At 36.8% G+C, this 13,554-nt stretch overlaps 2 protein-coding genes across 4 annotated transcripts in view; one reads left to right on the forward strand and one right to left on the reverse strand.

Annotated features, from left to right (window-relative positions):
• Nucleotides 1-869: 869 nt before the first annotated feature.
• LOC135833377 (uncharacterized) lies at nt 870-10,007 on the reverse strand. 2 transcript variants are annotated; one of them, XM_065347144.1, is made up of 6 exons: nt 9,902-10,007; nt 8,026-8,162; nt 6,209-6,332; nt 2,862-2,945; nt 2,624-2,782; nt 870-1,386 (listed from the first exon to the last, which is right to left on the reverse strand). In XM_065347144.1, exons 1-5 carry the CDS (start codon nt 9,978-9,980, stop codon nt 2,670-2,672), a joined length of 537 nt encoding a protein of 178 aa, XP_065203216.1. In that variant the 5' UTR covers nt 9,981-10,007; the 3' UTR covers nt 870-1,386; nt 2,624-2,669. The 2 variants fall into 2 exon arrangements, with proteins under 2 accessions (XP_065203216.1, XP_065203215.1); XM_065347143.1 differs by lacking the exon at nt 870-1,386 and having other exon boundaries at nt 1,555-2,782.
• Nucleotides 9,469-13,554, forward strand: part of LOC135833376 (uncharacterized) — a 47,233-nt gene continuing 43,147 nt past the window's right edge. The window contains exons 1-7 of one of the 2 annotated variants that reach the window (XR_010556456.1): nt 9,469-9,855; nt 9,942-10,079; nt 10,190-10,301; nt 10,418-12,160; nt 12,444-12,565; nt 12,633-12,748; nt 12,855-12,975. Coding sequence is in view for 1 of the 2 variants with exons in the window: in XM_065347141.1 (XP_065203213.1) it covers nt 12,653-12,748; nt 12,855-13,490 (732 nt within the window). In the remaining variant the exon portion in view is untranslated. Of the gene's footprint in view, nt 9,856-9,941; nt 10,080-10,189; nt 10,302-10,417; nt 12,161-12,443; nt 12,566-12,632; nt 12,749-12,854; nt 13,540-13,554 lie in introns of those variants that run through there. The other variant, XM_065347141.1, reaches the window with a different exon arrangement.

Genomic DNA, 13,554 nt, shown 5'->3' on the forward strand with positions numbered 1-13,554 from the left:
TCAAAAACTTAATTTTTCCAGATCTAAAAAAAAAAATTATAATATTGATAATTTTCCAAAAATTGGTGAAAGTGGTCATATTTTTTTGAAAAAAAATTCTAAAATTTCTCAACTTTTTTCGTAAAAATTGCCCAAAATTCTTCAAAGTTGCAACAAAGTATTGCTTTTTTCCAAAATTACAAAAAAGTATCACTTTTTTGCCAAAAGTAAAAATTCACAAAAAGACCTAATTTTTGTTTAATGGCAGGGATTTCCAGCCAGCCAATAGCTAAAAGCCAATGGTATTTAAGCTAATAGCCAAAAGCCAGCTTAATGAAAAATTGCCAGCCAATAGCTAATAGCTAAAAGCTAATGAACTTGAAGTGATTTTCGAATTTTTCAATTTTTGCAATTTTTTTTCCATATATTTCATGTTTTTTTACTCACAACTCACGTCTTACAATCACTGACGTCACAAAAATGAAATTGTCCTTTTTAACAATCATCTACGCATCATAACGAGTATTTTGAGTGAGGGGTCACATGTACATGTATTTTTGTTTTTGTAAGCCAAAAGCCAGCCAATCGCCAGCCAATGAAATTTTGCCAGCCAATAGCCAGCTTTATTTAAGCTAATGAAAATCAAGCTAAAATGTAGTGGGTAGGGGGTGTGCAGCGTTCTGCCGCGTACTATGTCAGTGCGCTACTCGCAGATAAGTTGTGCGCCCAAGGTCTATAAGTACTAGAAGCTAGCCACGGTAAAGTTGCCCAAGTTGGCTCATTGTTATTTGATGTTGCTTCCTCCACTTCTAACATAGAAATATACTCACTGTTAGATGATAAAGGAAATCAAGGTCTTTAACGTGGCGAAGCTTACTGAATAATCGTACGCGATTAGTTATTTAATTATAATTAGTAGGCTGATTATTCATGGGATTTGTAATTGCTTATTGTGTAATAAAGATTTCTGTACCCGACCCTGAGAGTATTCATTGTGTTCTAGAAAGGTATTACTGAGTATTAAACACTATAGAGTGCTCGTGTGTGGTATCACTGGTACCCACTTCACTGGCGCCTGACAAAGGGACAGATAATTTTTTACACTAAAAAATAAGCCATTTTTTGTTTCAAAAAAAAAATAAGCCCGCAACGTGTGGCAAAAAATCGAACTAAATTCGATAAAATTGGTTTTCATTTGGCTAGAAAATCAATTAAAGAGTTTTATTGGAGTTGAAAATAAAACAAAATTATTATCCGAATAAAAATTTATTTTGAAAGAAAAAACGGATAAAAATAAGACTCCTCGTAAGTCTTTGCTAGTGGAGAATTCAAGTCCAGCAAGAATTACCCCACCCCAAATTCGGAGACATCGTAGCAATCGCTTGATTGACACTTCTTTGCCAATACCTGTGAAAACAAGAAACAGCAAAGTAGTAAAGATGATAACCGAACAGCAGTTTAATGAGTTCAAGTCTCTTATCGACGGCAAAATTAAAAAACAAGTCGAAGATAAGGTGACGGAACTGGAAAACAGCTACAAAGCAAAGATAGATGAAAAGAACAAAGAACTCGAAGACCAGTATGAAAAGAAATATACTGAGAAATTAAAAGAATTTGAAAACACTTTAAAAACAGATGCCAATAAACAATTCGAAGATTGGACCACAAAAACGAATGTGGCAATTGGTTCAGCAATAGGTGAATTCAAAGAGGAAGTTTTTAAGAAGATGGGTGAAGAAGGAATGGAGTTATGGAAAAAGAATGAAGCGGAGATGCAAAAAACACTGGATGCTGTGCTCAGAGGAGCTGAAGCTAGAGTGGCATCAGGTGGAGGCGGTGTAAAATCGTCATCTGAGCAGGTTTTCATCGATCTGTTTAGAAAAAGCGCCACCATGTTTACCCAAGAAATTCGCCACCATCCGGTCCGTTTCGTGAAGCAATTCCAAACAAAATATATTGAAGAAAACTTGGGAGCAACAAATCGAAGAATGTTGTTTATTTCATGTGTTGAATACAAAACCCAAGCATGGACTTCAAAACTCCAGGATTGCGACACATTAGATAAACTAATAGCTGAATTCTTGAATCTTTATTGGGATCATTCAGCAAAACAGTCTGCAATCGATTTCTTTGATACAAGCCCTCCCCAAAACATTAAAACAATGGCGGATTATATTGAGTACTTCTCATTATGGTATGATACTTTGGCTGAAACTCATCTAGATAAAGAAGGTCTAATGTCAAAAATATTAGCCAAAATCCCCGATCCAATAAAAAATAAAATAAATCTCGAAGGATTGGAAGGAAAAGAAGATCTAGTTAAAAAATTGAGTTTGATTAAAAAATCGGTCACAGATGAGTATATCGCCATGTATGTAAACGTATCTACCACCAAACAAATTTACACCAATTTTGGGCACACATTAGAGGAAAAACAAACCGAAGAAACTCAAACAACTGGTGAAAAGCCCAAAACGAGCAACTATAAAGGGAGAAATTTTACCGAAAACGAAGATTTTCGAAAATTCAAAGTATAAAGACCAAGGGGAGAAAAACACGGAAAAACAACAACAGTATGCACAGCAAAATAAAGAACACAACGTGAAAAAAGTGCACAAAATGGTCCAAACTGAACCAGACATACTCCCGATTCCAAAAATCGTTGTTACTCCGCCGGATGAATTTCCAAATCAACAGCCAATAGTTTCAACTCCAGCAGCCATTCCAGGAGTGGCAAATTCCGAAAAAAGTAGTTCTGGCTCCAGGCAAACCAGACTTGTCGTTGGAAGCGATTGAAAAATGGCTGGAAATTGAAACAAAAGCGGATCAAAATAATAAAACATCGAGTAAAAATGTTCAAAATGACAAAACAACTCACTCACCGCAAATATTAGCCGCCGAAATTGAAAAACCCCAAATAGAAGTTGATCCTAAAATCCAAAAAAGCTCTCCGGAGTCCAATGAACCTGAAACAGAAAATGAAGAATTACCTAACTCGTGTGTAATCGAATGGGACATTGAAGGTCGTGGATACTATGGATTAGGGTAAATGTGCCTAAGTTTGCGCACCTAATTTTCAAACAGTCACTACTTTTTATGAAAAGGAGCTAGAATATTGAAATTTGTACAGAAGGTTCTTCAAACATTTGGCTATGATTTGCCCCAGAAATGAAATTTTTAATCGATTTAGTTTTTGATATTTTGACCAAAAACCAAAAAAAGTCAAATGCGCAAACTTAGGAATATGCCTTCCTAAGATTGCGCATTCACCTTCCCAAGATTGTGCACCAGTGAAAAACATAGAAATTCGTCAATATTGTTTAATTAATGATGAAAGCAAACAAAATGTCTCACGTGAACGTGCATTTGAAACTTCTAAGCAGGGCTTAAAACCATTTGGATTTTATTGGTTGTTGTGGTAGGTGGTTTTTAAAGGACTCAAAAATAAATGGTTTTTGGTTATGGTTTCTGAATTGGTTTTCCAATCACAAACCATAACGGTTCCAATTGGTTTTAAGGTTTAGGTTTCAAAGTTTTTCTGGTTCTGGTTTTGAAATGGTTTCAATTTTTTTTAATAAGGTGTGGATGTGGTTTTGGTTCTGTAATAATAGTTTTTTTTGCGGTAGTGGTGGTTTTTCACATCAAAAACCATTTCAAATTTTCAAATGGTTTTGGTGGTTGTGGTGGTTTTGATATCAAAAACAATTTTGATTTTCAAATAAATTTATACAAAAACTAATTCAGGACTACTAAAAGTATGATTTGAGACAAAAAACCAGAAAATTTCCATCACAGGTCTGAAAAAATTGAAAAAAAAATAGCAAAAACCAAAAAGAACCATTTCATGAATTGGTTGTAATTGGTTATGGTTACATTTGAAAATTGAAATGGTTGTTGTGGTTGTGGTTTTCTCCAAAGAACACAACTTTTGGTGGTTTTGGTTGTTTCAATTCAAATTTTTTTCCCAAATGGTTGTTTTTAAATGAATTGGTTTTCATTTTTTTCAAATATATTGGTTTTTTGTTGTTGTTGTTGTTTTTGAAATTTACAAAAAGAAGTTGAAATGGTTGTGGTAGTGGTTGAAAGTTAAAACCAATTAAAAACAATGGTTATGGTGGTTTTATTTGGTTTTGGTTTTGGTGGTTTTAAGCCCTGCTTCTAAGTGAATCACACTGGAAATGTGCTCATATCTGGTATTTACAGCATTACACCCATTTCTCCCTTGCTTTTGACAAGGAATAAACTCGATACACATATAGAAGGTGTCATTTCATTCAAATAAATTGAATTCTTAATGAAAATTTCGAAAAGTATCATTATTAGTCTAGAAAAGTAACAAAAACTGAAAATCGCAATCTTAGGCACAGGGGTGCTTTTTTAAAAAATTGAAAAATTGAAACTTAATTAAAGCAGAAAATACTTGAAATATGTGCTTGTTATAATCCCCAGACAATGACGAATCTAAAAATAGCTTATTTAGATTTCTACAGCCATTTCCATAAAAATTGTCGCGTGTCGCTTTTATTGGAAAAATTATAAAAAAATTTGAGAAAAAAGTTTTTCGCTTGTCAATTTGCAACACTTGGTGCTACCATCACCAAAAATCGTGAAGTATGGTCATTTTGATTCTTCTTTCAAGTAAAGGCGGTATCAAATGTTGTAACTCTCACTGGTTCTGAGAAATCGTTACTGCGCAATCTTAGGAAGCGCGCAAACTTAGGCACATTTACCCTAATGGACACAGGGGCTGAAGTAAATTTAATTAGCGAGCGATTAATGCAAGTAATTGAAAAAAATCACAAGAAAAAAATGGAATACGACATACCAAAAAATCAAGTGGTAATAACGGTAGCCAATGGCAAAAAAGAAAACACCTTTCCATTTTCGGTAAAAATAAAAATGAAATTCCAAGACATCGAAATCGAAATTCCATTTTACATTGTGAGATATCTTCCGTGTGGTTTTTTGATCGGCAGACACACGATGAAAAAAGAAAAAATTGAAATTTCAATGGAAAAAACTCGTGCAAAATGTAAACTACTAGAAGAAAAAAGATACTTAAACTTCACAAATGAAAGCGTAAGAGAAGCCTATGGCGTGAAAAAAATAAAAGTAGCTGTATTATCGAACGAAATTTATGAAAATCAACAAATCGTAGACGAAAAGCACAATTTTTCCAAATTAATTCGCCAAATTCGTATTCAAACATAACCTACGACGAAAAAATGTATGCCATTCAGCAAATCTCACCATTTAAAGAATGCTGGAGAGATGAAATTGGTTACGACAGGAGTGAAGAATATGGGCTGAAATTCAAAATTGACCCAAATACAGCAGAATGGAAACACAGAAACTTCATACCTAGCAAACACAACGAAGAAAAAGTGTTTGAAGAATTGAACAAAATGTTGGTAAATGAAATTGCTCGACCATCAGAATCAAAATTCGTAAGTAGTACCCTAGTGAGGGAAAAAGCTGATGGCCGAGTGAGAATATGTATTGACCCCCCCATATTAAATATGCTACTCGAAGATGACCCCAATGAGGCATCAAATTTAGAAAAAATTGTTCACAGCGGTCATGGAATAAAATACCAATCTACATTTGATTTTAATTATGGGTATTGGCAAATGAAAATACACCCAGATTTTTGGAAATATTTTGCTTTCAAAGTAGATGGCCAAACATACGAGTATATGAGAATGCCTTTTGGAGTAAAAATAGCCGCTGCCTATTTTATAAAAATGTTAAGAAAAATTTTGCACGGTCTAAAAGATCTGGACTTATACGTAGACGATGCCAGAATTAAATCAAAAAATTTCAAAGACCATGTAGCATCAATTGTTGAATTTTTGAAACGCATACAAGCAGCTGGCTTGACCTTGAATGCTGACAAGACAAAATTGTTCAAAGAAAAAATTGACCACCTTGGCTATGTCTTAGACAAAGACAAAATTGGCAAACAGCAAATCAAAATCGAAAAATTAGAAAAATTCAAAAATAAATATTGGCAAAAAAGAAGAAATGGTGTAGTATTAAAAAATATTCGGCAAATTCAACAACTAACAGGCTTAACGATGCTGTATTCGAAATTCATAAAAAACTATCAGGCAATTCTCAGGCCAATGACCGATCTGTTAGAAAAAGATGCGAAATGGGAGTGGGGGGAAAAACATATAAATGCATTTAACCAACTATACGAAGCATTCTGCCAACCATTTGAACTCACCGCTCCTGATCCAAACAAAGAATTCTTCATCGAAGCTGCCCACGACCAAGACACCATCAGTGCAGTAATATATCAAAAAGACGATGGCGGGAATGACAGCATAATTATGTTCGTCAGCTCCTGTCTGAAAAAACACCAAAAAAATTATTCAATGATAGAGAAAAGAATACTTACGCTAATTACTGTACTAAAAAAGTGTCAAGTTTGGTTGGTAGGTCGAAAGGTCAACGTACCCCACGCCCTCCAATCAATGGTCAATAAAATACGCAATGTGGGGCAAATGCATCTAAAAGCGGCATATTGGGTAACGATTTTAAACAGCTTCAATATTGATTATTCTATCAAAAAAGAGCACAAAAAATATTTTGAAGCAATGCCGCCCAAGGTAACCCTAAAATGCAATTTGATAAATTATTCTTTCACACGATACCAAATACCTCCTAAACTACGCGACGCCCTAGAAATGATGGAAATTCTCCAGCAAGAAGATGACAATTTAAGAGCCATCAGAAATGTCATAGAACGCGGCAAGGTCGAATTAAAGGTCGAAGTAAGGGGGCAAGCTGCAGTAAACAGCAAAATAACAAATATAGAAAGAAAATATGAAATGACAGATGGCGTATTGTATCGTAAAGTGAAAAGACACAAGCTGGTAGTGTTACCAAATAATCTATTCGCTGATGTGGTCAATTATTTACATCACTGGTATGGTCATCTTGGTAGTGCACGACTGGCAACAATCTTTGAACGGGTATACTACTACCCGAACGCCAAAAAACATATACAAGTAATATTAAATTCGTGTCGAACTTGTAAAACGAACAAAGTATATGGTTTCAAAAAATACCCCCAATATGCAAAAATAGTAGCTAAAGAGGTCGGTGAACTTGTCACTATGGATATTTTTGGCCCATTGCCAAACAAAGAAGGCCAATCCAAAGCGGTCATTGTAGGTAAAGATATCTTTAGCCATTATACATGGTTCTATGATGCACCGGATATGACCACCGAAAGGTGCACTGATCTTTTATTGCGCATACGCGACGAATTAGCAGCTAAGGGGCATAAATTGCAAACAATAACTACTGACAATGGCCCCCAATTCATTAGTGAAGAATGGAAAAATACTTGTGCAAAAAATAACATTAAGTGCACACACATTGCACCGTACAATGCTCCAGCTAATTCATGTGAGCGTACGATGAGAGAATTGGGGACATTGCTCAGAATTGCAATAAATGAGGAGTTTGATGATTTGAGCCATTATACCCACGAAGGTTGGGAAAGATATGTCCGAGATGCCGAAAAAGTGATGAATTTGAGACCCACCGAATTTGGACTGACCCCAAATGAAATTATAGGGGCAGAAAATGAACAACCCGACCCTGAAGTATTTTTAATCAGGGCTTCAAACCCGTACCCGTACCCGTACCCGAATACCCGAATACCCGAACAAAAATCCAACAATTTCTGTACCCGAACCCGTACCCGTACCCGAAAAATGAAATGAGGAATACCCGAACCTGTACCCGTACCCGATAGAGACTATTTTGAACCCAAATACCCGATAGATCGGGTACAGTTCGGGCATTTCACCTAAAATACCCGAACCCGTACCTGTACCCGAACGTTTAAAATTTTCATACCCGTACCCGATACCTGTACCCGATCCTCTGAGAAATAAATCTGTACCCGTACCCGATACCCGTACCCGAAAACGTTCGGGTTTGAAGCCCTGTTTTTAATTCATCCGTTCGACATAGATGGCGAATACCAAAAAACCAGAGAAAAATTAACAAAATCATTAGATTACATACCGTTTGACCAAGTCCAAGATACTCGAACAATTGAGGACGATGACCTCTTGATTGAAAATGGAGTGGTCCACATTTACACCGATGGTGCATGCACCAGAAACGGAGATGATGATGCGGTGGCTGGAATTGGTATTTGCCTGAAACCATACGGAAAAATGAATATCAGCCATAGGCTAAAATTGAATAAAAATACAAATAATATTGCAGAGCTCACTGCAATAGAAATAGCCATGGAATTGATAAGTAGAAAAACTGAGCATAAAATATTAATAATAAACACTGATTCTCGATATGCAATAGATACCATAAAAAGAACTGACCAATATATCATCAAAAATTGGCGCAGTAATGGTAAAGATATTTTAAATAAAGAAATTTTACTCAGAATCAATAAATTGAAAAATTCATTTGAGCATATCGAGATCAGATACGTAGAGGGGCATAAATATGATTATGGCAACGCAATTGCAGACCGTTTGGCAAAGGCTGCAGTATACGAAGATGAACTCGACGCCATTTTGAAAGAAAATCCAAAAACAAGAATGGAAAAAATTAACACCTACATTCGGCTCAAAAACCATGAAAAAATAATCAAAGATGAGCAAGAGTTCAATAAAAACGATAATGTAGTGAAAAGGGTCGAGGTCGGTGACCTTGTGATGTTGGACACTCATTGTCAGAGTGACAGCCACAAGATGGTGTCCGGAAAACTCTACCCCAAGAGAAAAGGACCCTATATAATTTTGTATAGAATTCATTCAAATTGCTATAGAATGCAAAATTATAAAACCACCCAACCAGAAGATAGACCTATCGCTAATATTCGCCAAATGACCCCCTTCGTTAACAAACAACAATTGCGTATGCTGGAGGATGACGTCAGATATAAATCAGCATTTGATGAACGTCCTTTCCAGCAGAGAATTTACGACCGAACTCGCCTAACTGAGAGAAAAGAAAAGAAAAAAATTGAACAAAAAATGGACGACAAAGAGGCCTTATTTGATACCCTATTAAAAGAAGAAAGAAGAATGAGGGAGCTCCAAGAAAGAATTGAGCAAAAAGAAAAAGAAGAAGATATGGCCATAAATCATTACAAGGCAACAGGCGAATGGCTATATAAATTACCCAACAGGGAACTCGACGAAGTACTGCACGAACACCTAAAAGATTTGAAAAAAACGCGAAAAATGCTAATTGCCGAGAGGCAAAAACAATTGAGAGAAAAAAAGGAGCAGGATAAAAAATTAAAAATATCGGACAAAATAAAGCAAGTCCACATGATAATTAGAAGCGACGATATTGAAGACCAAATTTGGTTACAGAAGATAGGTAACATAATAGGCGAAGATAGGTTGAGAGATGCGAGCATAATGTGCCTATCAAAAAGCAAAGAAATAAATGCAACGCCAACACTGCGCTCACATCTCGTTTTGAACGTGTTGAAGGTCGAACAAGTATACTCAATATTCAAGCATTGGGACTAACTACCCCAAAACAATGGGAAACCACCTCCATGTACCACTGATAACGCGAAAATGCGAGCCGGATACAATGTATCCGACTGAACAACTCGCCAGTGAGTTTTTATACGCCGTACGTAGTACCTACCTACTTGTTGCAAGTAAAAATCCGCTCCGTTTTTTTTTGCCAAGTTTCACTTGGAAAATTTTTAAGTATTCCATAGTGCAAAATTGTCCGAATTTTTCGTTCAATAAGTGTTGGATACGTCAAATTAATTAATTGTGGCGTTCAATCTGATTATTAAAGCGTTAATCGCGAAAAAACGTGCAGAACGCGTCGTGAAAAAACAATAGCCAGTTGTTACAGGTAAATGATCGTCATAATTGAGTAATTAATACTACTAACTACTTACCCAATAAATCGAGGAAGTAATCGTAAGATTCATTTCGTAGTTTTCGTGCTGGAATTTGGCTATCTGTGTGGTGTATCATCCGTCGAAAAAGCGTGCCACGTGCAGAGTCGTACTACGGAAAACTAATCGATAAAAGCGGTCAAATATTTCGTGTATCGAAATCGTCGAATCAATAAAAGTAAGTACAAACACCAACTTACCTATTTTGTATAAATTTCATCGCCGAACAAATCGAACATAAAACCGCTCGACGCAGATACGAGTATCAATATAAAAACGTGTTCGTAGGTGTTCGTTATCGATCGGTCACCGGTCAAATAAAAATACCAAAGCGGTACCAACGTTCCCTGGAAAAACACCAGCGTAAATTTCGACGAACAAGCCGTCTACGAATCAAAAGGTAAATTTTTCCAGTAAATCAAACACGAAACAAAGTACACACCTCGTACAGCGATGCAACAGCGCAAAACGTTCGACGAATCGTGACAAAAAAGTAATCCAATCGTGTCGTTACAGGTTCAAAGTATTGGCGAACCGCAAAGCGAAAAATTCAACGAGTACTGTCCAGCAATACGAAATCGAACCTGCGGGAAAAATTATACGTGTAAAAGCGAAAAAATATCGTCGTAAATAAAAAGGTGAAAAAAATTAGAAAAACCAGAGTAAAAGATGAGACAAAAATGTCCATCATGAAGAGTGAAAAAAAAGAGCTACAGTTGTAGCAAGAAGACTTACCAGCATCCAGACATCGTCAGAAGAGTACCGTCGAGAAAATCGACGTGGAAAAACGGCCATCGCTATAATTTTAAGTATTAAAAACCCAAATTTGGGAAATAAATTCAAAATTTCAACCATTATTTTTATTTTTCCTCGTGTTTACAAACACAGAGTGATGTTGTTGTTGTTCGTTCGGCCCAGAAGTGCCAACCTCTGCAGGGATCGCGGAGCGGAGCGGAGGTGGAGGCCCGGAGGCCCCCGGAGGGTACCCTTTTTTTGCCTTGCTCCGGGAGCAGGAGCCGGAGCAAGAGGTACTTGAAATTTTTTTACTGGAGCCGGAGGTGGAGGCGGAGGCACTTACAAAGAAAACCGGAGCTGGAGCTGGAGCCGGAGGTATTTTTTTTCAAATAGCCGGAGGGGAAGGCTCAAAACCCCCCCTCCTTGACCTCCGGAGGCGGAGCTGGAGGGCAGGAGCCCCCCGGAGGGTACCCTTTTTTGGGCCTTGCTCCGGGAGCCGGAGCCGGAGCAAGAGGTACTTGCAATTTTTCAAGTGGAGCCGGAGGTGGAGGTGGAGGTACTCATGAAAAATCTCCGGAGCTGGAGCCGGAGCCGGAGGTACTTTTTTAAAAATTTTGGGAGCCGGAGCTGGAGGTGGAGGCACTAGACCCCCCCCCCTCCGCGATCCCTGAACCTCTGTTCAAAATTTATTACAAGTCGCTACTACAGCGCGCTCTATTGTTACATTTTTAAACTATTTTAGACAAAATTTTGTTTTTTTTAATTATAAGGCGTTTTTGCCAGTTTTTATTGTTTTAAACTTAGTTTTAAGAAAACTTATTATTATATAGTGAACTTAGAGTTAATTAGGGGGTTCTTTGAACCAAGTCTTTTAAAATTTTCGGTCCTTGGTTGGAAAAAATTGGTCTAGGGAAGCGCGAAACGATCTACTCGTAAAATTCGACCGTTGGTCTTATTTGAAAAGTAGGCTCGGTGGCACCCCCCCTTCCCCCGCTAGTCGCTGCCGTGCCTGTTCAAGGTGACCCCTTGGACGGCCCGGGGGGCAATGTAGTGGGTAGGGGGTGTGCAGCGTTCTGCCGCGTACTATGTCAGTGCGCTACTCGCAGATAAGTTGTGCGCCCAAGGTCTATAAGTACTAGAAGCTAGCCACGGTAAAGTTGCCCAAGTTGGCTCATTGTTATTTGATGTTGCTTCCTCCACTTCTAACATAGAAATATACTCACTGTTAGATGATAAAGGAAATCAAGGTCTTTAACGTGGCGAAGCTTACTGAATAATCGTACGCGATTAGTTATTTAATTATAATTAGTAGGCTGATTATTCATGGGATTTGTAATTGCTTATTGTGTAATAAAGATTTCTGTACCCGACCCTGAGAGTATTCATTGTGTTCTAGAAAGGTATTACTGAGTATTAAACACTATAGAGTGCTCGTGTGTGGTACCGCTGGTACCCACTTCAAAAAGCTGATACTGCTGATAGCCAAAAGCCAATCGATGATTGGCTGGAAATCCCTGCTTAATGGTATGGTCTGATGATATTTTATAGGTTGATCAATTATAAGTAGTTAATTAAGCGCTTTGAAAGGACATACGCGGTTTCTAAAGACAAGATACGAGGTTTTCATCATACTTACATAGGACTTACGTGGTTTTTAACGAAGACTTACGAGGTTTTCAAATTTAAAATTGATGAAATTCTTGTAGTTACGTGGTTTTTATAATAGAAACCTCGTAAGTCGGACTTACGTATTTTTCATTCATTATAGAAACCTCGTATGTCGGACTTACGCGTTTTTCAATCTTAGATTTTCGCCGATTACAGCGTTAGGGTGCATTTTCGACTTACGAGGTTTTTATATTCAGATTCCTCGTTTTTTTTTTACTAAAGAAACCACTAAGAAAGCATTTTTGAAAAACCTGGACTTAGGTACGTGTTTTTTAAACTAAGCCATCGAATTGTAAGTTAGCTGTAAAATTTTCGTTTTCTTACGCAGAAATATAAATAATATTTAAAATGTCGGATACTTCTGCTTGGAAATATGCATATGACCAAATGCTTGTTTCGTATACTGAAGCCTGCAGAGCGAAAATTAATGCAGAAATGAAGTTGGTAAGTGATTGATTTCGGATTTCTCTTCCTCTTATAGATATTTTTGATGTTGTGCAAGTTGCAATTAGCACGAATTCGTTTGTAATGATAACCTGTATGTTTTCAGAAAGAGATCCAAGAAAAGTATAATAAAGTATACGGCGTCGAAGTTGTTCGCAGTAAGATAGAGGACAGAGAGATGTATTGGTGTGATCTAAATTTCAAGGAAGATCGATCGTCATTCGCCGGTATGGATTCAATTGCAATATCGTATGAAGTTAGGATGCAGAAATGGTTCTATATGTTGACGACTTGCACCGATGATAGAGTTATTTTTCTAAGAAAGTTGATTTTACTTCATCATCTCGATCCCAAGTATTATAAAACCTTCAAAGGTGCATCCTATAAATCAGTCCTTAAATTATCCGGTTATTTTAAATTCGTTGAATTAAACAAGTTGCGCATCGAACATTTGCAAAAGAATTATCAGAAACAGGATTCTTTTATTTGCGCTTTGCTAGATTACCTGATAGATGATCATGATCTAGATAGAAAACCACCGACTCATGATACTTTTACTCCTTGGTACCTTCGGCAGTTTTCAGAATTCGCCAAGAACGTTGCCGAAATTCACTCGGTAATATGCCATAAAATTCATAGAGCTCGATTCGCAAAAGACGATATTGATATCCCAAAAGAATACGATATTTTAGAAAAGCCGGAACTGAAACTTGTTATCAATTTTATTATGTCCTTTTACTAGTAGAATGATTTGTAATCGATTTTTTAAACAATGTTTTTTTTCAAGAAAACACTTTTTTTTGCTA

This window comes from Planococcus citri, chromosome 1 (assembly GCF_950023065.1).
Source record: "Planococcus citri chromosome 1, ihPlaCitr1.1, whole genome shotgun sequence".
In the NCBI taxonomy this organism is placed as follows: Eukaryota; Metazoa; Arthropoda; class Insecta; order Hemiptera; family Pseudococcidae; genus Planococcus; species Planococcus citri.

Bases quoted from the DNA above. Each gene is read 5' to 3' on its own strand.
- LOC135833377 (XM_065347144.1), bottom strand. From the start codon at position 9,980: ATGATACACCACACAGATAGCCAAATTCCAGCACGAAAACTACGAAAT. The intron at 2,946-6,208 runs GTGAGTTCAAAT...TTTCTGTTTCAG, and splicing joins CTTTGTTTGGATCAGGAGCG to GTTCATTGGACTCCGGAGAG. The intron at 2,783-2,861 runs GTGAGTGAGTTG...TTCAATTTCCAG, and splicing joins TTCGGCGGCTAATATTTGCG to CCATTTTTCAATCGCTTCCA.